The sequence below is a fragment of the Populus nigra genome, chromosome 13 (assembly GCF_951802175.1).
Source record: "Populus nigra chromosome 13, ddPopNigr1.1, whole genome shotgun sequence".
Classification (NCBI taxonomy): domain Eukaryota; kingdom Viridiplantae; phylum Streptophyta; class Magnoliopsida; order Malpighiales; family Salicaceae; genus Populus; species Populus nigra.
In genome coordinates, this window is record NC_084864.1 from 12,739,998 (window position 1) to 12,764,720 (window position 24,723).

The 24,723-nt window shown below is 32.3% G+C and overlaps 2 protein-coding genes and 1 pseudogene across 4 annotated transcripts; 2 read left to right on the forward strand and 1 right to left on the reverse strand.

Annotated features, from left to right (window-relative positions):
• Positions 1-1,923: 1,923 nt before the first annotated feature.
• Positions 1,924-6,494, reverse strand: LOC133671535 (mannose-6-phosphate isomerase 1-like). 2 transcript variants are annotated; one of them, XM_062092301.1, is made up of 5 exons: positions 5,754-6,492; positions 4,499-4,666; positions 3,546-3,758; positions 3,013-3,279; positions 1,924-2,393 (listed from the first exon to the last, which is right to left on the reverse strand). In XM_062092301.1, exons 1-5 carry the CDS (start codon positions 6,102-6,104, stop codon positions 2,079-2,081), a joined length of 1,314 nt encoding a protein of 437 aa, XP_061948285.1. In that variant the 5' UTR covers positions 6,105-6,492; the 3' UTR covers positions 1,924-2,078. The 2 variants fall into 2 exon arrangements, with proteins under 2 accessions (XP_061948285.1, XP_061948286.1); XM_062092302.1 differs by lacking the exon at positions 1,924-2,393 and adding an exon at positions 2,705-2,759 and having other exon boundaries at positions 5,754-6,494.
• Positions 6,495-12,372: 5,878 nt separating this feature from the next.
• On the forward strand, positions 12,373-15,701 carry LOC133670606 (elongator complex protein 5-like; annotated as a pseudogene).
• Positions 15,702-22,592: 6,891 nt separating this feature from the next.
• LOC133670576 (uncharacterized) lies at positions 22,593-24,483 on the forward strand. Of its 2 annotated transcripts, none has more exons than XM_062091097.1 (2): positions 22,593-22,837; positions 23,415-24,483. In XM_062091097.1, the coding sequence occupies exon 2, from the start codon at positions 23,428-23,430 to the stop codon at positions 24,163-24,165; it is 738 nt and encodes a 245-aa protein (XP_061947081.1). In that variant the 5' UTR covers positions 22,593-22,837; positions 23,415-23,427; the 3' UTR covers positions 24,166-24,483. The 2 variants fall into 2 exon arrangements, with proteins under 2 accessions (XP_061947081.1, XP_061947080.1); XM_062091096.1 differs by lacking the exon at positions 22,593-22,837 and adding an exon at positions 22,893-23,013.
• The last annotated feature ends 240 nt before the right edge of the window (positions 24,484-24,723 follow it).

Sequence of the window (24,723 nt, forward strand, 5' to 3'; positions counted from 1 at the left end):
CCTCGAGTGGCATGATTTCTATTAAAAGCACCCGAGAGGCTATCAAACTAGTTTGCGGATCCTTTTATGATTCTAAGACATGGCTTTTTCTCATGGCCTCTGTGTTTGATAGATTGGCTGCAAGGCAAAGGCAGCTTAGATGGGGTAGATCGAGTGGTGATAAGTGTCTATTTTGTAACAATTCTTCAGAATGTAGAGATCACTTCTTTTTTCTTGCCCTGTTACGATGAGTGTATGGCAGGCAGGGTATTCTCAATTGTGCAAAGACAGTTGGGAAATTGGCCGTTGGAGTTTCAGTGGGCAGAAGCAAGTTTTGAAAAGAAATTCTTCAAGCCTGTATCATTCTTAGGTCGGCATAGTTCTCGTATATTTATCATTTATGGGCCGAAAGAAGTAGAAGAATCCACAAAAATTCTTACGGTATAAGTGTACAAGTAGTAAAAAACTGATTAAATTGAGAAAATTAAAAAAAATAATTAAAAAAATTAAACCGTAAAAAAAATCAATTAAACTGATTAGAATTTTAAAAAAACTGACCGGTTCAGTTCGGTTTCATAAGCCTGAAATTGAAAAAAACCAAATTGAACCCAAATAGAAAAAACCGAGCCAAACTGGTTTAAACCGGTTTTTTTAAAAAAAGATCGAACCAAACTGAAATCAGTCGGTTTAAACTTGTTTCGGTTTTTTAAAAAAAAATTCATTTTAATTATTTTTTTTATAAAAAATAAACCAAACCAAAAATATCACTCATAAGCTTATTTATTGTTAATCGATTTGGAGTGTTATCAGTTCACTCCATGCAGATAAAAAGCTTGTACATTTGTGATGGTTGGCACTTGCAATGGAGATGGTTGGTTTTGTTTCTTCAACACTTGATGGGTTGATGCTTATTTTATATATATATATATATATATATATATATAACTAATAAGAAAAAAACTATTTTAAAATAAAAAAAATCAAAAATTTTAAAAAATAGTTTTTTTACAAAAAAATAAAAAAAACACTCGAGAGACAATTTTTCATCCATCAACAATGACACATGTCCACTTATGTGAATCGCCAAGCCAAAAACAATTGTTTATATTATTTTGTTCACACACACATATATTGTTAAATTATATTTATGTCACATATAATTTTAAAAAATTGTTTAAATTGAAAAGAATTCTTGAAATGTTTTAGTAATTATTATTTTTATGAGGAGCATCGCCCTCCCAATTCTTTTTTTTCCCCTGGAAGTTGTGAGCTATTATGTATTTAAACTATTAACTATTTTGACTATATAAACTCTAATAGGATTAAAAACAAGTCAATAGAAAGCACGAAATACTAAAATCTAAAATATATAAAATACTTTTTTTAATTCGTGTATGTATTGTAAATTTATATTAAAGTCATATATAATAGAAAATGATTATTTAAATTAATAATGATCAATTCATGTCTTAAGTATTATTAAAGTCTAGTTAAAGATTATTTTATATGGATCAAGAATTAAACAAATTAATCTAATCATAATTATCAAAATTCATATAGAATTATTTAAAAATCAAACATGTTTATTTAATAAACATTCATATTCGGTAATGAATATTTTTCATAGAAGTTATATTTGTATATTTTCAACAGTATTGCACAAACAAAAATAAACATTTGATCTAGGTCTTCTTTCATAAATTACATATTTTTTCACGAAATAAATCAATTAAATATGTAGAACTCAATTTAAATTAGAATTAACTCCCTTTACTTGAGAATGTGGCAAGCATAAACTATAATTGCAAAAACAAATATTTTTATATTTGAAAAATATACTTTTATGTAGTTAATTTGTCGAATTTTAGAATTTAGAGTTTTTTTTTTTAAAAAAAAAACTTTTCATTGATCTTCTATATATATAACCTCAAATAACAGTATATATGATTATGACTTTAACTTATACTATATTTTAGTTGCATTTACACGATAAGTTGGAATACTGAATCAATACACGAGTAAATATAATCTTGAAAATAAATAGTAGAAGGCATGATAACTGAATCAATCCAAGAACAGAAAGCTGTCGTGTATACGACTCACAAGATTTGAAAGAATCTGCTATTCACTCCAGCCCTATACAGATGCAATTCAGATGGAGTTGATACGCTAATCTCAGTGTTGGCAGGTGCGAAAAGGGCATCTCCTTCCATAACTACGTCTTTGGATGATTCTGTGCACATTGTACCCTCCCCAGCCACGACAAGAAAAATGGAAGGGCCTGGAATCGCAGGAAACACTGTTGATGCCCCTCTTGGAAGTATGCAGCGATCAACCTCAAATTCATCGAAAGGTGGAAGGTATCTTGTTATATATGGACTCAATGGAAATCCTTTCAAGATTTCAGGAAAGCCCTGGATCAGAACCGGAATCATCATTAATGATTTTGCAACAAAAAGAAAGCAAATTCAGGAGAAATCTCCTCTGCCTTCAAAAAGCTTGAGAAATCAAACTTCAAATGTCAATTTATGCGCAGTCCATCACAATTTGGTCAAGATTCACGACTCAACGGCCAATGATCTAACCTTCCATCGGCTAATCAACAGTGAGTTCCCACTTGAAAAGGAAGGTCCAGGTTCTATCACAGAGAGGGTGTCAATGGTAGTACTTCTTCTCCATGTAACACTGTCACTGGTCCAGGTTCTAATCAACCATGGCTAAATCATTTTCCTTTGCCACTAAAAAGAGTATTTCTCCATACTAATCATTGAACTTCATTCCTATGGTATAAAAATGTCCAGGAATTAGAATTCTTATGCCAAGATAATGTGGTCATAATGCTCTTTTGGCCCCTCCCAATAGATGATTTTTTTTAAAATGCAAGGCATATGGTTTCAGGAGTATTATGCCCTACAGGTGACTGCTTAATTTAAAAAGCCCAACATGATTATCAAGTTTGAACAAACATTAACATATACTCATAGAGATTTTTAAAAAAATGAACTACATTACATACATGTATGAACTAATTACCTGTTTGTATGTGAGCATGGAACAAAGAGTTTGGATATCCAGGTGCTTGGGCGTCAGACCAGCCCGCACAACATTGTCTGAGGTTGCCATGCATTCAATACACTCGCCATGTAGATATGCGTGGGGTTCATTTGCCCCGAGATACAAAGCTTCACCAGGATTGAGCTTCACATAATTAAGAAAGAAGGCTGATATGACACCAATATCAGCTGGATATTGCTTTTCTAACTGCAAGACCAGCTGTTCCTTTCCAGTCAACTGCCTTGTCTGACAGATAAAAAAGTTAAGGTGTAAAATCAAGGCAAAATCAATAGCATGACAGAAAATCAAGTATGATATTGCTTAAGAAGTCATTAAAAAAATAATCTTTGTGCCAATGATATTATTAGATGTCTTACCTATCTTCTTATTCAATCAAGAAATACTTGACATTAACGCTTTTAACCCTACTAGCAAATCTATTACACATGTTAATCACAGCATTCAGATCACCTTACAAAACAGCAGCCTTAATAAAGAAAATCTCAACTAACCTCGCTTTCCGTATACAATCTGCTTTTTAATTTGGATATGACGTCAGCTGTCATCTCTTTGCTTGCTGACATGAGATGGGTAAAGGCTGATCTCAGAACAGATTTTACTTTTTTCTCATGATCTTGCTCGTTGATTTGCAAGAGTTGGTTTACTTCTGCACTGCCAACCAGTTCTTCGATCTCAGGAACATCTCGAAGCACAGCTTTAAGCTCCTGGAAAATATATCAATTCACATCAAGTAAATGAAAATATGGATATGATTTCAAAAGGTTTATCAGTAAAAATTTGTAGATACAATAAGCAAAGTCAAGGTTGTCAGAGGAAAGTTATCATGACCTTGATGGACTGAGAATAAACACCAATACGTAAGAGATTTACCTGCATTTTTTTTTATTAAATACATTCCTATGTGACATTGAAAAGTAGTGGGTATTCAAATATGTCTGCAGTCTGCAGATAACCATTTCCTTTTCAAGGCTTCTTTTAAAAATATAAGCTTTATAAGAAAGAGGGAGCAGTTCGTTGATGGTTAGCTAATTCTCTCAGAAATTTAAGCAACTTAGAAGTGCATCAATAAAGATAAGTAACTCAAAGTTTCTCATCCTCTTGACAACGCAATCGAAATAATCATGCTCACATGATATTAAGTTTTTCCAAACTGATAACTATTACAAGTGAAAATCACAGTCCTAGCCAATTAGGAATGTTAATAACAAAATTGACAGGAGATATGGGTTAAGGTATGGTAGAATCACATTCATTTAACTGAATCTTTAGATTTCTCTTGGAATTAAAAAAAAATCAAGGAGACCTATTTGCTTCACAAGCATCTGTATGACCCGAAATGTCCTTCAACTTTTGCCAAGATTCACAAAACTACCAATGAACAACAATCAATTCATAGAATTTGCAAGATGGAGATATGCAAGAAAGATAGAGATCGATAGACCACCTCAAGGCTGATAAAACTACAGAGGGCTTCAAACTCCGTAACAGCCAAAGCCATCTCGGGCTTATGATTGTCATCCTTGTAAAGATTTGGATGCAACTTGTGTAGAACTTTCGCCAATTCCTTGTCTGGATGAGCCTGAATTGACAATGCTTTTGCCACAGAAAGCACCTATCAGAGACCAAACTGTGAAAATCAAACACAACTTCTCAATACTCAAACATCCAAGTTTCTGCAGTCTATGAAATTCAAACACAGCTATCACGAAAAAGTCTTTGAATGTATGATCAAAGAGCAGTCCGCTAGAATTGAGAAAAGAATTGGTGAAAAATCAACTAGCCATACATAATGGTCCAAATCTATATCTTAAACAGTAAAAAACAATAAATATAAATGGGAAAATCACTCATCTCTAGCCAGGGTGCAATAAAAACAACCTCAGAAGAAGAAGAAGCAACCCCACTTGTCTAAGATCTTATCTCCAAGCACCAATACGGCTATTAAAAATCCAGGACATAAAAACTTAGGCTTCATCATGCCGATCCAGGACTCCGCACAAAACCCTTTCTCTTTCAACTAAGCCACAGAATTCAATGCTAACAATATTGCAAACAATAATTCTAAACCAATTCTCCCAATTGTAATTTTGAACAAAAAATTTCTGCCTTTGAAGCCTCATTTGACTCACTACCCACATCACTGGTCGCCATGAATTCTAATTCAGATTTTGAAAGGATGATATAAAAGGAAAGAGTTAAAAGGAAATGTTATATGCTAACGACAAGTGGAAAGGAAGTACCCTTTTTCTTTTCGATAAAAAAAAGGCTAGTAAAAATGAAAATTAGCTTTAACTGCCACTAAATAACGACATTTTGCTGAGAAAAAACAAAACTGCCATAATAAATCACTACTTTCCAATAAATTAGGACCCTCCAATTCTCAGCAGCTTTAGACTTGATTCCCAGAGCAGCCAATTCTACTACAGAAACATAAATTGCCCAATTCCTAAACATGAAGAAGGATGGGCAACATTCAATCAAAACACACAAAAGGAAGGGTTTTTTTTTTTAATCAAACACAAATAAAAAAGTTAATCAGATACACCGACGCAGAAACCATAATTCACAGATGATTAAGCCTGATCATAAAAGAACCAACTACAAAAAATAAAACTCATGACTCAGCCAAAACATAAATTGAGACGCATCACAAGCGAAATCATACATTACAACAGAAAAAATGATGAAAAAGATTGTACCTTGAACAAGAAAGGAAGATCACAACCCCACTTATCCAAAACCTTATCACCAAGCACATTAGGATTCTTACAAATCCATTCTTTCAAACTCAAACTCCCAGACCCATTTGAGTCCCCATTCTCCACACCACCTTCCACCACAAAAGAAGGCCCAGAACCATGTGTACCCACCCAAAACTCAGCAAAAGGCTTCTTCTTTTCAAATGCTATATCATACCCGGAATTCAATTCATAAAGCCTTGCAACCTCGGACCCTTCTGTCCCTTTCTTACCCCAATCATAGTTTTGAACTGAACATCTAAGTCTCTTCAGTCCTCCTCCCTGGTGGTTGTTCTTCAATTCAATCTCCATTGACTCAAAGACGAGACCTTTACTACACTATATCAAACAAAAACAAGAAGACTTTAGAGATGTGAATATAATAAAGGCCATGAAGAAAAGGGAATGCGTCTATACATATATATATAACCAAGTATATATAGATACTGCTGGATGTTTGAAAGGGTAATAAGAGAGGGGGAAACAAGTTGAGAGAGAAAGAAAAGGAGACTTGAGAAAAAAGATAAAGAGGCAACGAAACTATATGTGGTGGGGTCTGATCTGACTATGAAGTTTTCATTTTCCTTTCCAGATTAGTTCTTATCTCCCAATATTTCGTGATTTTCGTCGTTGCTGAGAATAGTTTCTGTTTTGTCATTCCTGTGGGTAGAAACAAAGAAGATAAATTCTTGTGGCTTGGTAAATCCTCTGGCACTGCGGCATCCACGTTCATACGGAAGTTTCTTAAAATCTAACTTTAGAAATTATAATAATTTTTTGCAAATCAAATGTAAAATTCTTAGATCGACTTCGTTTTCAATTAAATTTAAGAGGTAATTTAATTTTAATATGCAAAAAAATATATAATAATAATAATACATGGCCTGGTCATAAAAAAACAATATATGCTGTGCGGTATATAATTGAGAATTATGGACTCATGAGTGTACGATCTTAAATATATAATGTAGACTGCATTTTTCAATTTCTATATCTTTCTTTTTCATTTTTTTTTTCCTGTTGGTCTGATATTTCATGGGTAAACAGCAATGCGAAACCTCAAAGTAGTCAAGGATGATTTTACTTTTAATTTAAATTTTGAAGTTAACATCTAAAAAAATATATTTTCATGTAAAAATCTATATTTAAAATCATCAAAAAAAAATTTAAAGGGTATAACTCAACTAGACAAACATTAAGTTTGCTTCTTAGAGGTTATCAATTCGAGTTTCACAAATCTCAGGATCACTAGAGACTTATATGATCGTTAACTTCAGGGCCCGTGAGATTAATTGAGGTACGCACAAGCTGACCCGGGCATGTATATTAATCAAAAAAAATATCATCAAAAAAAATAATATCGTAAAAAATGCAAATTCATCCTATATACTTGACTAAAAAAATTGAGATGTGGAAAAATCAAATTTCGATGTCTAAAAATGTGTGATAGATTTTTAGTCAAGATAGCATGCGCTGTCAAATGCGTAAACCTGACGAGGAAGTTTGTTTGAAGATCACCAAAATTTGAAGGTTATACCTTCAAAGTCTCGCCCGAAGTTACCTTAGAAAAGAGGAGAACAAGAAGGCTTTACCAGAAGCAAGAAATCTGCCTTTACCAGAAGCAAAACTTGTAGTTACCGTCACAATTGGCAGTTTTCGGCACAGTTTCGTGTTTTTGAAGATTTTTAAAAAGAATTAATTGTAAATTAAACTTTTTTTTAGTGTTTTTATTGTTTAAATAAATTTTAAAAAATAAAAAAACAACATTTATCACATCTCAAACAAGATCTCCTATGAATTAAAACAAAAAAAAATAAAACTTTCCCACTTTAAGTATAATCTAAGAAAATACAATTCTTGGGACCGTTTTAATCTTATCATAGAAATTGTAGTTCAGATGGAACTATAAATATTAACTAGAAAAGATTTCTTTGCGATGAAAATTAATATCAAGATGTTAACTAATTGGCATGAGAAGTATTTTCTGATAAAATCTAGATTTTTTTTTATTTTTAAAATAAATTATGAACACATTTTTTATATAGATCTAAGTTCATCCAAAATAAATAAATTTATGTTAATACTAGACTCGGGATAGAACTCACAAATCGAAAAAGAAATCATAATAAACTTTTTTAACCATCAAATCTCATTCTTAAATTTAGATGTATATTCATTGACAAATAAATTTGTTTTTCATTTATTTTATTTTATTTTTATTTAATGTGAGTATCCGAACCATCTTATATATATCTCAATTAATTATATAAACTTTAAAATTATTAATTATATAAATTTTCAATAACTTAAATTTTATTTTCCATTTTATTGTTTCATGCATTTATAAGCGTAGACTTCAATGGTTTATCTAAAAGAAGACTAAAAAAAAAACACAAAGCATTGGATACCTCGCTCGAAGTGCTGGAGAAAGACACACCGCTAGATTAAGGATTTGTCGGTGAAGATCGTCGGTTTATGTTATGTCGGCTTTTATAGGCACGGGGACACCAAAAGCGACGAGTGAGGTGGACCATGTAGATTGGACACTGCCTCGCCCTCCCTACTCCTATGGATAATGAATATATATATTTATATATGATATTGATTATTAATTTTAGAACATGTGAAATTAAACAAAATATTTGTAAGTTAATTTGAATATTTATATTAATTATTTATATATCTTCCCCAATTTAATAAAATTAGATGCCTGGTTTTCTTCTTCTTAAATTAATTTTGCAGTTATCCTTTAATGATTTGGACACTCGAAGTGTTTTGTACTTGTTAAATTTTTCTTGCAGTGAAAATCTTTTAATTTTTTTTATTCTTGTAGATCAAATAGGTCCTTCTATTGTGCAATGTTTCACTTTAGTACTATTTCTTTGGTGTGTTCCATCTAATGACTCCAGATTGGACACCACGGATTCCTACCTGTCTACTTTTTGGTCCCTAGTATTGATTTTGATGGGTATTCAGAGGAAAATCATTGTTGATTTCTCTTAAAATTTGTTTGTATTTACATTTTAAAAATATATTTTTTCTTCAAATTAAATTTTTTATTTGTTTAAACTAAGAGTTCTGTGTTTACCATTTGCTACTGGCAAAAAAAAAAAAAAACATAGTTATCAGACCCGATTTAAATATTAAATTGCTGGTTTGTTAGGTCAACTCAAATTAATTCTAAAACAATTTCATTTTGATTTTAAAAATAAAACAAAATTATTTTTAATATTTTTAATAAAAAATCAAATGAAATCTTTTTAGATTAAAAAAAAAACTTTTTTAAATTCATTTAGTAGAATCTTGCACGGGTTTGGTCAAATCCATCTCCAAACCAATTCAAAATGAAATTCAATCTAGAGTCAGCTCTAGATTAGTGAGTTACCAGGTCAACTATCAGATCGGTCCAAGTTTAATAACTACAAGAGGTAGAGAGCTAAACGTTTAGTTTATGATTATAAGATGTCCTAAGGTGAAACATTGTGCAATAGATGAGGACTTAAATGAATTTAGTCCATTTGAATTATACCGCCTGAGAAAAGTTTTTGTCAATGCGCACGTGAAACTCGGGTGGATGGATTCCAAACACGTCGTGCCACAGATGCCAGCGAAGCTGAGATCGATCCATCCACTTCAGTGTTGTTCCCTCCACCAAACGAATAGAAAGAATCCACAAAGTTATAAAAATGCCTCTTTCCTCCTAAAAGTCTGTCCTTCACACCATTTTATTATCAGCCGTGATGGAAGCAGGGAGCATCCGAGACACCAATCAGCAATAAAATAATAAAATTATGCACAAAAAATCAAGGAGATAACCCTTTTGTTGGGCAATTATTATCATGTTGTTAATGATATATTAGCTATTTTACCCGTGCCCCATTGCATAATTTGCAGAGTAATTTTTTTATAAAAAAACAAAAGTATATAAGCTATTTTGATGTGTTTATTCACAGTATAAAAAAAAATGTTATGCAAATATTTAATTAAATAAATCGATATTTATCTATGTAAATAAATAAAAAAAATCATAAAAAACACTAAAAAAAATGAAAAAAATTAAGAGATGGATATAGATAAAGATATTTAATTTCGTAAAATAAGATATTTATGCAATTATGCTTATTAAATTTATTTATTAAAATCAATAAAAAAAATAATATAAATAAAAACAAATATGAATCTGATTGAATTAAAAAAAGGAAAAAACTACTATGCGGGCCTTTTGGTGGAATTATTTAAAAAAAAACAAACACACAAACATACTAGAAATAAATTTTTTTATTTTAAAAAATAAGATTCATCTATACAAAACCAAAAAATATATAGACGAGTCAAAATAACAAGTTCATAAATTAAACACAAACAAAAAATAAAAAAAATATTTATTCAAAAAAGACTTGTAAAACTCATGATCTACGTCATGAAATTAGGATAAACCGGTAAAAAGGAAATTGAAGATTATTTTAAAAAAATAATGTAGAATGCTAAAAATTGCAAGAGAAAATAAGGGCGGAAAAAGATGTTGAACTACATTAACTTTTCAAAACCTTGACCCGGCTTATTAGATCGAAAGCACTACAAATAAAAAAATTATAAAACCTCATCTCTAACAAATCAAACGCTAAATGATAAAACCAGGTAAACAAACCAACTACGTAAAAGGATCTAAAAGTTTTATAATTAAGAGAATGGGAGTGAAAATAAAATAAGAAATAAATTAGAGGGCAACAAAAAATATTCAATTGGAGGGTTAAATTGAAAAGAAAAATAACTTTAATAGAAGGAAAAACAAATCAAAAGAATAAGGGTCAAGTTAGAAAAAATAAAACAACATAAATCTTGATTGAATGAAGAAATTGAAAATTAATAAAATTTTAATAAAAAAATAAAGGAAAAAATAAAAATAAAAATACTAAAGATCAAAATAAAAAAAATAATATATAACAAAATGTAAAGAATAAAGAAGACACAATAACACTTTAAAAAACACAATAAAAAATAGGTTTGGTCATTAAATAATATCTCATACACCGTCCAAATAACACAAACATTATATACTTATGGCGCGTGATAAACATGCACTAGCATACTCTAGTTAATTAACATACTCTAGTTTATGAATTCTTTGAGTGTATTCTAATAAGCAAAAAGACAAACATACTCTAGTTAATTAACAGTTATCGGTTTTTTTTTTTACCTCAAAGGTAGATAAATAAAATTAACGTGTTTCTCGTGATACAATAAAAAAAAACGTACTCTTTGTTAAATTATGCCACCTTGTGACGTTACTACTAAAAATACCCCTTTCAATTATTGCTGGCTGTCTTCCCCTTCTCCCTTCAATTCGGAAGTGGTAGGCAGCTGCATTAGTTTTTCAAGAGAAAAAAATTATATAAAAGAAAAAGAAAACTCTCTCGTGAATTTACTATTTGAAAATACCAAGTTTGTTAGGGAAATAAAACAAATTATTATTTTCCTCCTCTCCAATCGACCAGTATTGCATGTATATTTATTTCCAACTATGTGGGAACAACAATTTTATATGTTCATCACTTGGCCTAACCTTAATTCTTTGTCCGATCCAATGATTGCGAGTTCCTGCCTCGTGGGTTTGGTTAGAGCCACAATCTTTCCTTTTGATTCGCTGATCATAATTTATTTTCAACACAAATTATTTTTTCTCTCGTAATATTTTTTAAATAAAAACATGACTGTACAGATCTAGTTTGACTGCACAAAAGTCAGCCTAGTAAAATGAGCGACCGACACTACAAATTCACATGTTTGATGCAGTGAAAATAAATCAAAATTACCCCTGTGCCTTTCTCTAGAGGGAAAAGGCAAAGGAAAAATACAATAATAATAATAAAAATAAAAATAAAAAACCATAGCCTTCTATAAAGCATTCATCTAGTTACTGTGATGTCTCTGCCGTGGACAATCCCTCTCCTTTTCTTTTTCATAGTTTTAGTTTATTTTATATCTTGTTTTGTATTTATGAATTTAGATATCATATTATTCATCTACAAGATAATGAATTTAGATGCTTTCACAATTTTTTTTACGGCCTACGTTGGAACTTGAATTATGGAAAGTAATTTAAAGGACTAAATCCTCATAATATGCGAGGCAATACCTCAAATAAAAAATAATTTAACTTAAAATTCATAACAAAATCAAATATTGCAAGGCAATTCATTTTAAGTATTTTTTTTCCCTAAAACTGTTTTTATGAAAATAAAGAGACCTCTCAAATAAAAAAAATTGTTATTGGTTTTTTTTTTAAGATAACATTTGATAATTAAGTTTTTGAAAATTATAAGATGTGATTGTAGTATTTAATACAGTTCAATTGTGATTTGAAAGAAAATTAATTTTTTTTTAATTTTTAGATTATTTAGATTTGTTGATATTAAAAATAATTTTTAATAAATAAATATTATTTTAATATATATCTAAATAAAAATCTCTTTAAAAATAAACACAGTATCAATTGCTATCTATCTATGGCTATGAATTAGTCATTTTAACAAAGTATAAAAATAAAAAAGAATATTCGAAAATCCAGAATTCAGGGCCGTTTAATAATATCAGAAAAATCCAGGAACCTAATCACAAAACCCCCAAATCTTTCCAAAACCCTCAAAATTAGGGTTTCACTACCATGTGTGGAACTCTCCGAGATGGATCATTAGAAGGAGAGCAAGCACCAGCTCTCACAATCAGAGACACCACAGTTTCGCCTTTTGGTTTCCACGTTCTCTCTCATCTCTCCTCTTTCATTTTAGCCTCCAAATCCCAGTCCCGGTTCCTATTCAAAACCACGCCGTTTTTGTTCGATTTCATTGTTATTATTAATTTAATTGAGATTAAGTTAATAAATTGGTTGATTGGTTGATGTTGCAGTTGTATTGTGATTGTTGCATTTTCACGGAGCCCGTTCTTTTACGTGGATTTACCGAAGAGACGAGGAATTGATGTAAAATCATCTCATAAATGGTAATTTTGTACACACTCTGTTTGGTTGCTGAGAAAGTAAAGCAAATGGAAAGAAAATTAAGTTTTTTTCTTTTCCTTTCATGTTTTGGTAAAAATGTGTTGTTATGTGTGATTGTAGGATTTTTGAAGTGATTTATGGGTGGGGACATGGGGGCTGAATTATTGTTGTTGTAGCATTCAGATTTTGGATTGCTATTCGGATCCGCTTGCTTGGAAGGATCAGCTTATGATGTCGGGAAATTTCACGGATGTTTCCTATGAAGCTTCTTTGAGTTTGAGTTGTGTTTGTATTAATGTGAAGGATTTGGACAAGTTGTACTCTTTGATTCTTGAACTGGGGAAAGGTAATTTCTGTATGAATTTTTTGTTGCTGCTTGGTTTTGTCTGCGAAGGATAGTAATGTAAATATCACAAAATTGCATTCCGATAAGCATTTTCTTTGATGAACTGGTCGTGTTCTATGTGGGGTAATTTTTGGTAGTTTTTTGTATTTATGCTTGCAGGATTGGTTGGACAAGGAAAAGATTGTTTTTCTGTTGCCATTGATTCGGTAATTCTGCAACCTGCAAGTTTGAATCTCTAATAACTGTATTGGTTGTTATTATGCAAGATTAGGGCTCAGGCTGTCATTGTTAAGTTTAAATGAAGTTCGAGTGATCTTGCCAGTGTGTTGTAATGATATTCTAGTAAATTGATGCTTTAGGTCTGTAGCTGAGTTACACTTTTTATAGTGTGTTGATGTGAATAACAGGTTGCTTTTCTGAGTGGACACTTCTTGTCAAATACTGACATGAACCAATAAGAAGTATTCTGGATTACAATATCGGATGTCTCTTTTCAAAGTATCACTCTATTTTGCATGTGAGATGTGGAAACTTCCTGTGAACTGCCAATGTTTTCCAACGAGGATAGGCTTAGCCAGAGGGAAGGCATTAGTAGGGATTGTATGTCTAGTGTCCTACTTTAGAAGAATAGGAGGTTATATGCTGAAATGGATGGATTTGATTGCACTTTTGTATTTTCCTAACTCTGCTGGAAAAAAATTGAAATATCTTTCTTAGGTCAAAAAATGCCAAAAAATACTTGGTGCTTTTTTGTCTCATTTTAGCTTGAGCTGGCATGCTCACATGGATGGAGAGCTGCCATGGACCCTGTATGACCATGTGATGCTGCCTGCTCACATGTCAGTGCCTTTGGAAGCCTGGAGAATTTATTGATTGATATCCAAATCATTGTCCTTATTTCTTGAGTCATGTTCTAATGTTGTAGGATGGATCCTAGGACATGGATATGATGTTGGCTATTCTTTTGGAATGGCACCAAGGTTCATTGTTACTGTTCTTTAAAAACCCAATCAATACGGAGCATATTTATGAGATATTGAGCTTGTGAGAGTATGTTATTTTATATAAAATTCTAATAACAGCGTAACGTGTCAGAAAACTAAGTTTCAATGCCGAGTAGTCTTTTACATACAGTTCAAATATTTGCTCCTTTTTTTTTTCCTTTTTCATTCTGATAGGTTCTTCGCAATTTTAACCAGATAAATGAAATGCTGAGACATATCTACATCAACAGTTGCAGGCCTGTTAAGCAACCTTCGTAGCCATGGTATAAGCATTTCTGCTCTTTCCAGACTTTCTCTAATTATAGGCAGTGTTTATTCACCTTTTCCTTTTGATATTTCTGCAATTACTTGGCTGAGAACAAGCAACTTTGCTTTGGTGTTTAAATGCATAAAATTAATGTTTTACCTTTCCTTTTAAATAAATGAATCATTTGGGATATGCAGAAGGGATTCCATGACATTGATGTGGTTTAATATTGGGCATATATTCACTTTTGTTTCATGGTCACAGAACAGATTTCTAGCATCTTTTGGCTGTTACATTCAGACCTTCATGAAGTCAAGGTTACATCTGCTCTTGAATATCTGTCCTCTGGTGGTCATTGTAGAACCACTGCATCAAACTGCTAATGGACAGAGAAGGGATTGGAAAACCTCTCTTTGTTAGAACAGAACTATGGGAAAGAAAAGCTTCAAGTCCGATTCAAGCGCTGAAATGGGCGTGTTCATGTGATGGTGAATCTCTCTTTCTCTATCTTTTTTCCCCTTTCTTCTTCTTGTTTTTCTTGGGGTCTGGTGGGAGTTGTTGCCCCTGATTATGAAGCTTCAAACTGTCATAACAAATATTCTTTTTTTAGAGCTAAGGATTTCATATCGATCAGTCAGACATCAATTTTACGTCTGTTTCATCTGAAGATGAACTATTCAATCAGATTACTCAAGGCCTTCTGCCAAAGGTCAGTCAGTGCGGAGTGCTCTCTCTCTCATACACATGTCCACACACCAGTACATGCTTCTCAAGTAAAATACACTGTTATGCATGCACCCATGCACATGCCTACACCCAAGATAGCAGATGTACTTTGTGCAACTTCACTTATTTTTGTGTAACTGGTGCTTCTTTCAACAGGTTCAGTTTAATCTAGATCTATCAGAGAAAGAACGCATTGGCAGGGCTAGGGTTGTACTATCTTTTGACCACCAAGGTGTGGAAATATAGATAGATTAATAGATTCAATTCCTTTACTTTTATCAATGAGTATGAGATTTTATTTAATCTTAGAAATTACAAGATCTTTGCTTGTGCTTGCTTTAGGAAATAGTAAACCTATTCAAATCCACGACGGTCGAAGATCTCTTGCTGAGGGCAAAACTGAGGCGACCCTTGGTTCAAGCGGGACTTCAGAAAAAGCTGAAGACTATGGTGAAGGAGATATCATATATTTTCGCGATTCAGATGATGAGATGCCAGATTCTGACGAGGACCCAGATGATGATTTGGATGTATAATAAGTACACGTTCACTGTTCATGATTTGGATATAGTATCTCATTTTTTTTGCACATTCCTTAGAACAGAAATCTTCTTCTTTTTTTTACCATCTCTGCGTGAAAATTATATTCCATCAGAACAACATAGGACAATTAGAATAACGGCTCATTTATCAGAGAAGTGGTGCTAAGTTTCTGGTAAGCAGCAGCAATGCGCTCTACAAATGGACCCAGCAGACCTTTGTAACATGCAGAGTATTGATACCTGCAAAATATGACCCATAATATCATGTCCTAGGAGTAAGGTGTTCCAGATAAGTATTTAGCCACTATTCTGTGCCGTGGGAGAGGCCACATAAACAAATATTGGCCCGTTCCCCCAACCTCCTTAGAGTTGATACAGAAGCTGGCATGAATGCGCAAATTCATTCTAACGATGGATGATTTTGCTCGTCAAGGGACTTCTTTCAAGAACTATGGTGTTTTGAGGTCGCTTCTTGTGAGGTTTGTGCTTATTCAGTACTCCAATCTTCCAAGGCTTGCAGGTTTTTGCATTCCTGCGTTTTGTTTTCCATTGACCTGTCTCTTTTCTTTTGCCTGTTTTCTTTTCTTCTCTTTCTTAATGTTTTTTTTTTAATTTGCTGGGCTACTTAACTTGTTTGGCCTCTACTGGTCATTATGCTGTGCTAAAGTTTCGCGTTTTTTTTCATAGGACCAATAAATCGTCTTCACAATATAATTAATGATGGAATTGTGGAAAATGGGAATCCAAGAAAAAAGTAAATTTCGAAGATGGGAGGGAGTGTTCTTGTTTGTAATCGTTGGTTTGGAAGCTAGAATAGCAATCACGACATACTTCTTATACGTCCGTGGTAAATTTAATTGATAATATATTATAATTTTATATTTAAAATAAAATTTTTAATTTTTTTTATATTTTCAAATTATTTTGATGTCATCAAAAATAAATTTTAAAAAATAAAAAATATATTATTTTAATACTTTTTTATAAAAAAATAATTTAAAAAATAACTATTACTCTGACACAAAACCCACTGCTATTCACAAAGAGTGAAGTTTTACCGTTTCCATGATCTCAACAATCTGAAAATTGAAATAAAGCACCATACAATTGTCATAGTAAATCAAGAACTAATAGATGATCTCTTTAATTAATCGTACGAACCAAGGATTTTTCTTGTTTAGAGGTACCGTTACTTGGTGCCAGTGTTATGTTAATTAAGATTCTTAATTTGCAACTAAAATTTAAAATCATAAAATTATTTTTTGATTAAAAAACACATTTATTTTTTATATTAACTCGTTGAAACCTAGTTGATTTAATTAAATTGATTTTAACTTAGTTGATTAGACGAAATCTAAACTAGACTTAATCAAGTTAATATTGAGGAAAGTTTTTTTAAAATGGAACAAAAATATTTTGGAAAAAATTCATACACCCCACTTAATAAATAACTAGTGATCGAATTGACCTAACAAACTAGTAATTATCTAATCTTTAATTGTTTTCTAAATCAGATCCTAGATTGGATCTTAGCACAAACTAATAGTTAAATGCGAGACTTGAATTCAAGTGTGTCTTTGCTTAGTGGAGAGATTATCATTGAATTACAAAATACCCGTTAAAAAAAAATACCACATTATTTATATATAGGTCTAATATTATATTTAATTTATAGAACTGAAAACCCTTATAATATTAATGTTCCAATTTTGCTACTGAACTAAAAAAACCTAGCTATAATGGCTAACTTCTTTTCTTTTCAATCTCCAGCTTGCTCAGAAGAAATGATTGAAGCCATTATTCTATGACATGACGTTATTGGGGGTGCCCTTTCATGCCCTGGCTAGATTCGATTCTCAAGGTCTAGCAAAGAAGATGAGTGCCTTGTTCTAAAATTGATCAAATTTTTGACAAAATCATTGCAAATTTGGGTTGAAGCCACCGAATGGGAATATGGGCGTGGATGGAATGATTAGTGCTATATGCCATTAACTTGCAGAAATGTCTTCAGATCCTTGGTATATATGCAGGGGAGGATCCTACCAACACCAGATGAGGTAGGGGACTTGTGTGACGGCTGACAGGTTGTATAGGATAGGTGGTAGTGGTGGGTGGAGGGCATGTTATGAGGGATAGGCGAGGTAGGACTTTTAATATGAATGGAAGAAGATCTAGGAAGCAGCTCTTGGTGCAATAGTTCTGGAGCCCTGAGTTGAAGGCACGTTCCAGCCCTAATGTTTTGGACTGATAAGGTGCATGGAAAAGAGAGAAGAATAGATTGTGGATTGTTAAGAACATCAGATTCTGTGCTCTTGAATCATGAATTTTCTTATATTTTTATTTTGAGTTCCTGATTTAATGTGGTAAGGAAATTAGATGTATACACAAATGATGAAGCTGGTGGAGATTGGGGAAGGAGGACAAAGAGGTAGAGAAACTTCTTTGCAATTTCCCTATCATTAATCAGAACATTAATGGATTTATGTGAACTTGACATTTCTACATGCACCCCACCAAAAAACTAAATTAAAACATTCTTAGAAATAAAGCAAAAAGCATATGCAAGGCTCATGCAATTTGGTAGAAGCCTAGATAGCACCCAATAACATTACACAGCATAATTGTGAAGGGATAGAGACATGGCATGTCGGCCAGCAAAAGAAGAAAAAGATTCACCCTTTAATGGGTGATGATAATGTCGAGAAAACCTTGCGTATTTTCGAAGTTGTTTTTTCAAGGTTCCGATGAGCCGAAGATATAGAAGATTGGGTGTAGGCAACCAAAACACTTGGAAAATTATTCTTTTCTGCAAAGTTTAGGAAACCATCTAATGCCTGAGGAAATAAGTTATAAAAGGTTGTGGTGTCTGTGTTTTCATAAAGCTAGAGAACAGGCTTTCGAACATGCAGCAGTTGACAATATCAGCACATCACTTTGTGTGATACTGCTTGCTTATCCATATCAAAGTGAAGGATTCCTAGGCCCTTCCCTTTTCTTTCCAAGAACACTTTTTGCTGGGCAGAAACTTTGTGCTATCGTTTTGGAATTCGGATAAATACCCATCATGGCTTACTTGTAAGGCACTTTCTTTGATATTCCTGCTGACCAGTTCTGCCCCTTTTCTGTTCTTCGCTTTACACCTTCCTCGCAGAGGCCTGCTGTTCCTTCTGGCTGGGCCAAACAAGGGATGGAATCGTGATTATATTTTATCACCCCATGTATTTAAATCCCAATTATTGCATAACCGAAGGAAATAGTTTGTAGTTTTGCATCTTATACGAGGTTAAACACTTGAAGGATAGATATTAAAAGCGTTTGGATAAATATGAACCTCCTTGAAACTTCTCCTTTTTTCAGAAGTTCTACCATACATGGATGAAAAGAATATTAAGATCTATTTCTTGTAATTTTTCATCCATTTGATTTCTTACTAAACATATTCTTGATAGTAATAATACTATTATTTATGAATGTGAAGAATCATGTTAATCTTAAGGAAGAACTGGGTTAATTTTTAAAAGCATCTTGTAACATAATTTCAAAAATCAGAGATAAGAGAGATGTTCATAAGAGAAGAAAACAATAATTAAAATCTAGCTAAAACCCAAGAAAGTGTAGCCGATAATAATTCAGCCTCTAAAGCAGCTAAGAAATGGTACACCGCAGGTCCACAGCCAGGCCGGCTTCTCATATAGATCCCAAAATCTACAGCTCAACTCATCGGTGTAGCTCGACAATCAGGGCTAGCTCAGATAGCATCAGAGCGTGTAAGATTTGGTTTGGCTACCTTATCTTGAGCTTCATGGTTGTCAGTCCAAAAGTCCAGACAGAAAAACCAGAAAGGACAGTGACAAAACTACAAGGTGCATGCCGCATGGCCAGTGTCGTGATTTATCGTGGGTACCAGGACAACAGACCACGTTTGTTTTAGTTAAAGGCCAGAATTTGTGATGTAAGAACTAAGAACTATTTAGGAGATTGAAATTATTCATATGGTTTTTTAAATAGTATAAATATGATTTTTTTTTAATGTATGTTCCAATAAAAAAAATCATTTAAATATCCCATTAATTTGTGTTTTAATGTTAATATTTCTGACTTTTTAAAGAAAAAGTTAACTGAGAAAAGTTGTGGCTATGAAAGTAATTTTTTTAAAAAATAATCTATGCTAATTGGTTCTTTTGATAGATGCACACAAAAAAACATTATTTTGATTTTTCATTTTGACTCTTCCGTTGAAGCTGCGAAACTAAAGAAAAAATAATAATTTCTTTTTAAATTATTTTTGACTTTTCCTTTAACTCTCCCATTATAAATGCCCTGAGTAGAGTGTTTTATAAATGTTATGTCACATGCAAGTGGCCATGGACGGAAAGGGAAAAGGAAAATTAAAAAAAAAGTTAAGTACAGATGATGGAAAGAGGTTGGAAAGTATTCAATGGGTCCATTATTGGACCATTTATTATTGGAACATCAGCTATCAAGTATAGTTGCCCGATCAGTTTATCCCAAAACAAATATATTATTTCAATTTAAAAAAATAAATATATTTATAATAATATCATTCTTAATAAAAAAATTTCCTTGAAATTGACTTGATAGAATCTTATTTATGTTTGATTAGTCCACTAGTTTGCAAATTGACATGTTCACTTAAATTTGACATAACTCAATTCTAAAGTGTATAATTTAACTAGTTAGGTTTTAATTTTATTTTTTAAAAATTACTAGTTTGAGTTTCAGAAATCTTAAGGTCACTGGAGGTTTACATGGTCGTTAACTTCAGGGCCCGTGGGATTAGTTAAGATACACGCAAATTAGCCCGAATACCATGTTACTAAATAAATAAAAGTTTGACATAAATCGAATGTAGTTTAAATTTTATTATTTTTATTTAGTTCTTTCACTAATAATTTACATTTCACTTTGTTGACAAACCAGCATCCGTGAAAGTATTTTATAATAATTCCTGTTTTTTTAATGTTTTAATATAATTTTGATGCAAATCTACGCCAGCAGAATTGTAATTTTATTTAGGTTGTGTTCAAAAAAATATATATATTAAAGTACATTGCGCATCTTAATTTTAGTCAAAATCCAGTCTAGACAGTTAAGGGTGGATCCAGAGATTTAGGGTTTCTACTACTAAACAATGATAAAAATAACAAAACCCAGATGAAAGAATGAATCCATATGCTTGAGCTCTGACTCACTTTGTCAGCTAGCCATGGTGGACATAAGATCCATGAAGATGATGAACAGATGAAGCACAGTAGTGCTCTCCTCTCTCTCATATGTGCCTTCATGAGCATGTAATTGCTATTATTTAGCCATGGTGGACATAAGATCCATGAAGATGATGAACAGATGAAGCACAGTAGTGCTCTCCTCTCTCTCATATGTGCCTTCATGAGCATGTAATTGCTATTATTTAGCCATGGTGGACACTACGATCAGAGCTCTTGCTCTCTTTCTTTCCCCGCCACGTTTTTATTGTACCATGTAATTGTTATTTTAAAAAAATATTATTAGATTAATTAATAAGCATAAATGTTTAGTTTTTAAATATGTAAATATTAATTGTATATGCTCATAGGCATTACTATTGTACAGTTCCTGCCCTCGTACATAATTATACGTTTTCCATTACATTTTAATTTATTTAACAGAAGCCCTTGGATGTAGGGATGTAGAGGTGATTATTTTCAGTTCGTTTTGGTTTTTATATAAAAAAAATTAAACTAGTTTTTTTAAAAAAACCGAAACTAAACTAGAACTAGTTCAAACTGACCGGTTTCGGTTATGTTATTTTAAAATAAAAACCGGTTCAAACCGGTTTGACTCGGTTTTTTTTCAATTTTTTTCGGTTTCAGACTTATAAAACTAAACCGGTTGATTTTTTTAAAATTCTAATCAGTTTAATTAGATTTTTTTTACAATTCGGTTTTTTTATATTATTTTTTTTAAATTTTCTTGATTTTTCAATTTTTTTCTCCCTCCTGTTATCTACAAATCACAAATCTCTCCTTGCTTATGTTGTAATTTGTGGTTCATGAAGTGCGGAGCGTACTGAGTGATTAATATTTGTTGGACGATTAGGATTTCTTAAAACAGTTTAGGGTTTATTATTATAAATATATATCATGTAATTTTATTTTGATATAGCGATAACATAATAATTGACATGACAGTCTAATAATACAAAAACGTTTTTTTCAAGTCAGATTCGGGCTCGATAGACAATTATGGGACTCTAAAAAGTCATTTAGCCATAAAACACACGCAAAGGAAAATAACAAATCCCAAGGTACCATCCATTTCACTTTTATATTTTAAAAATATTTTTAGAAAAATTTAAATTTTATTTTATTTTTTTATTTTAAATTAATATTTTTTTAATATTTTCAAATCATTATCAAAATTAATTTTTAAAAAACAAAAAAATATTATTTTAATATATTTTCGAGTAAAAAACAACCACAATCACATTCCTAAATATACTCTTAATATTTTTTAAAAATAAGAAAAGAAAATCAATTTGAATCCAACCTTAACCATCTACGTGGTGACCCAGTAATAAGAACTTGAAACTAAGAGGTTTGTTTTTTTTGTGGTATCAGGTTCGAGTCATGTGGTTCCTCATATGATGGCCACTGAAGGCTTATATGGTCATTAACTTTAGGGTCCATGGTATTAGTCGAGGTACGCGCAAGCTGACCCGAACACCTACATTAAACTAAAAAATAATAATAATAATAATAATAAAAGAAGTTACCGTCCATTTCCTATATACAAAGGACATCATCCTTTTTATTATTATTATTATTAAAAAAGATGCAATTCATTTTCTCAAAAGGCACATCAGTTTCTCAGAGAGAGGAATTCCATAATTATAATTTGATAGCAAGTGGACCACTTCTGAAGAATCTAGATTTGATCATTATTTGTGGAAGATGTGTTCAGAGCTTAAAAATCCTGCAGACTTGCATGATTAATAAATCCTAAATAAACTTCAAGTCACTTTGGTTCTTGTTTGTTTTTCACTCTTTTCCAATCCCTCCTACGACCCGAACTATATTGGCCACTTATTCTTCCTTTGTTTGCAGGCGGTGACAGGGTGATTTTGACTTTGGGGCCTCACAGGCAGGCAGGCAGGCAGACTCGTTGGGTTTTGGTTGCCTCTGTAAATCTATTACATAAATCTGTATATATATATATATATATATATATATATATATATATAAGGATTACAAATTTGTGACCATAATTTTCTAAATATCTCCCCCCACGTCAAAGGAAACATGCGTACCTGTTTCATGCTAGTAGCAGGCTATTATTTTCTCCAATAAACACCATCATGTCTGGTTATTAGTGCTAAAATCTCTCTAGATAGACGTCTTCTTGTTATCTCTTCTATCCCTTCAGACAATAGACTCAGCTAAAATCAGTTACTCCATTATTTCTTCTTGGCTTGGTTATTTATGCATTCAGTTTCCATGTCCTTATCTTCACTTCTTTTTGTTGATACCCTCTGTTAGTGCTCACCTGCTAATTCTTAGATACCAAAGTCTTCAATTTTGTGATGACCTTTAAATGTAGCTTTTGTTAGGTTCCAAATTTGAATGCTTCTTTCTTAACAAGAAAAGACCTCAATGTTTGGCTGGCTGTCTTTTTCTATCAGACCTTTGGTTATATTTATTCTTGATATGGTTGCAGTTATTGCTATTGGGTTCGAATGATTTTCTTTGTTTTCTTGGAAGGGTAAATCAAGAAATGGCAATTGAACTCTGTCCAGAAAGTTCCGCTGGTGTTAGTCCAAGAATTTCATTTTCTCATGATCTTTGCGTACCGGATATTGTTCCTTTTGAACAACGCCTCCCTCTTCGATCAGGTTCATTTGGTAACATTGATTTCGACTTCTGCGCCGTCCGAAAGAGTTTCGACTCATCGTCAGCAGACGAGCTTTTCTCTGATGGAAAAATTCTTCCCACTGAAATCAAGAAAAAGACTGCTTCTGCTAAACAAATGGATTCGTATGTGCCCTCAAGACAAGTCCTACAAGATGATGTTTCGTGCAATGATAGTCTGAAGAAAGACCGCTTGAAAGAAATGAAGAGTTCGAGTAATTATGAAGCAGAAGATCAAAAGCAAAGTTCAAAATCTTTTTGGAGGTTCAAGAGGAGTAGTAGCTTGAATTGTGCCAGTGGTTATGGAAGGAGTTTGTGTCATTTGCCACTCTTATCGCGAAGCTACTCTGCTGGTTCAACTCCAAGAAGTAAGCGAGCACCATTAACGAAAGACACTAACCATAAGCAGAATAAACAAGCATTTTTCAAGTCATCACAATCCTCGTCTACGAAGAATTACCAGAAGCCTCCGTTGAAGAAGAACTACGGACCTTATGGAAATGGTGTTCGTGTCAGTCCAGTTCTGAATGTTCCATCAGGGAATCTATTTGGTTTAGGTTCAATCTTCTTCAATGGAAAAGATAAGAAGAACATGAAGAAGTGACTTACCAAATATGTGCTTTAATTAAAAACTACTTTCAGCCTAAATTTGAATGCTGTTTTATTGGTGGCTTGATGTTTTTTCTTTTCTTTACTTAAATATTTTTGTTTACATGATTTACCATTTGAAAAGATTGCCATGAAGACAAAGAGATTGAAAGGTGGAGGGGGTTGAGGGACCGAAAGATGATAAAATTCAAGGCACATGGTTCTGGAGCACAAAATGACAGGTAACCAATGCTTTTGGTATTTGCTCACACATGCTGTAAATAATTTGATTTTTGGTTTCTTCTTTCATTTTATACAAGAAGAGATTATTTAAGTTTGTGGGTATGTTTCTATGGTGTCTAGTTGTTTTCGGTTGGGGAGAACATGATGAGTTGGTTGTTCTTGTTTGGATTCAAAAATTATTAACAAATAATTGTAATTACTGATTTCAAGATGAATTTCAGTAACATAAATATCCCTTCCCAACTTGCTATTTCGTTTTCTTCTTCCTTTTTGTTAAAAACAATGCATTTTCTCTGATGACTAGCAGCCCCAGATGCAAAAGTGTAGGCTG

Coding starts and splice junctions, on each gene's coding strand:
- LOC133671535 (XM_062092301.1), bottom strand. CDS start 6,104: ATGGAGATTGAATTGAAGAACAACCACCAGGGAGGAGGACTGAAGAGA. Junction 4,667..5,753: donor ATCTTCCTTTCTTGTTCAAG/GTACAATCTTTT, acceptor GGTCTCTGATAG/GTGCTTTCTGTGGCAAAAGC. Junction 2,394..3,012: donor CCATGCTCACATACAAACAG/GTAATTAGTTCA, acceptor GTTCTGATCCAG/GGCTTTCCTGAAATCTTGAA.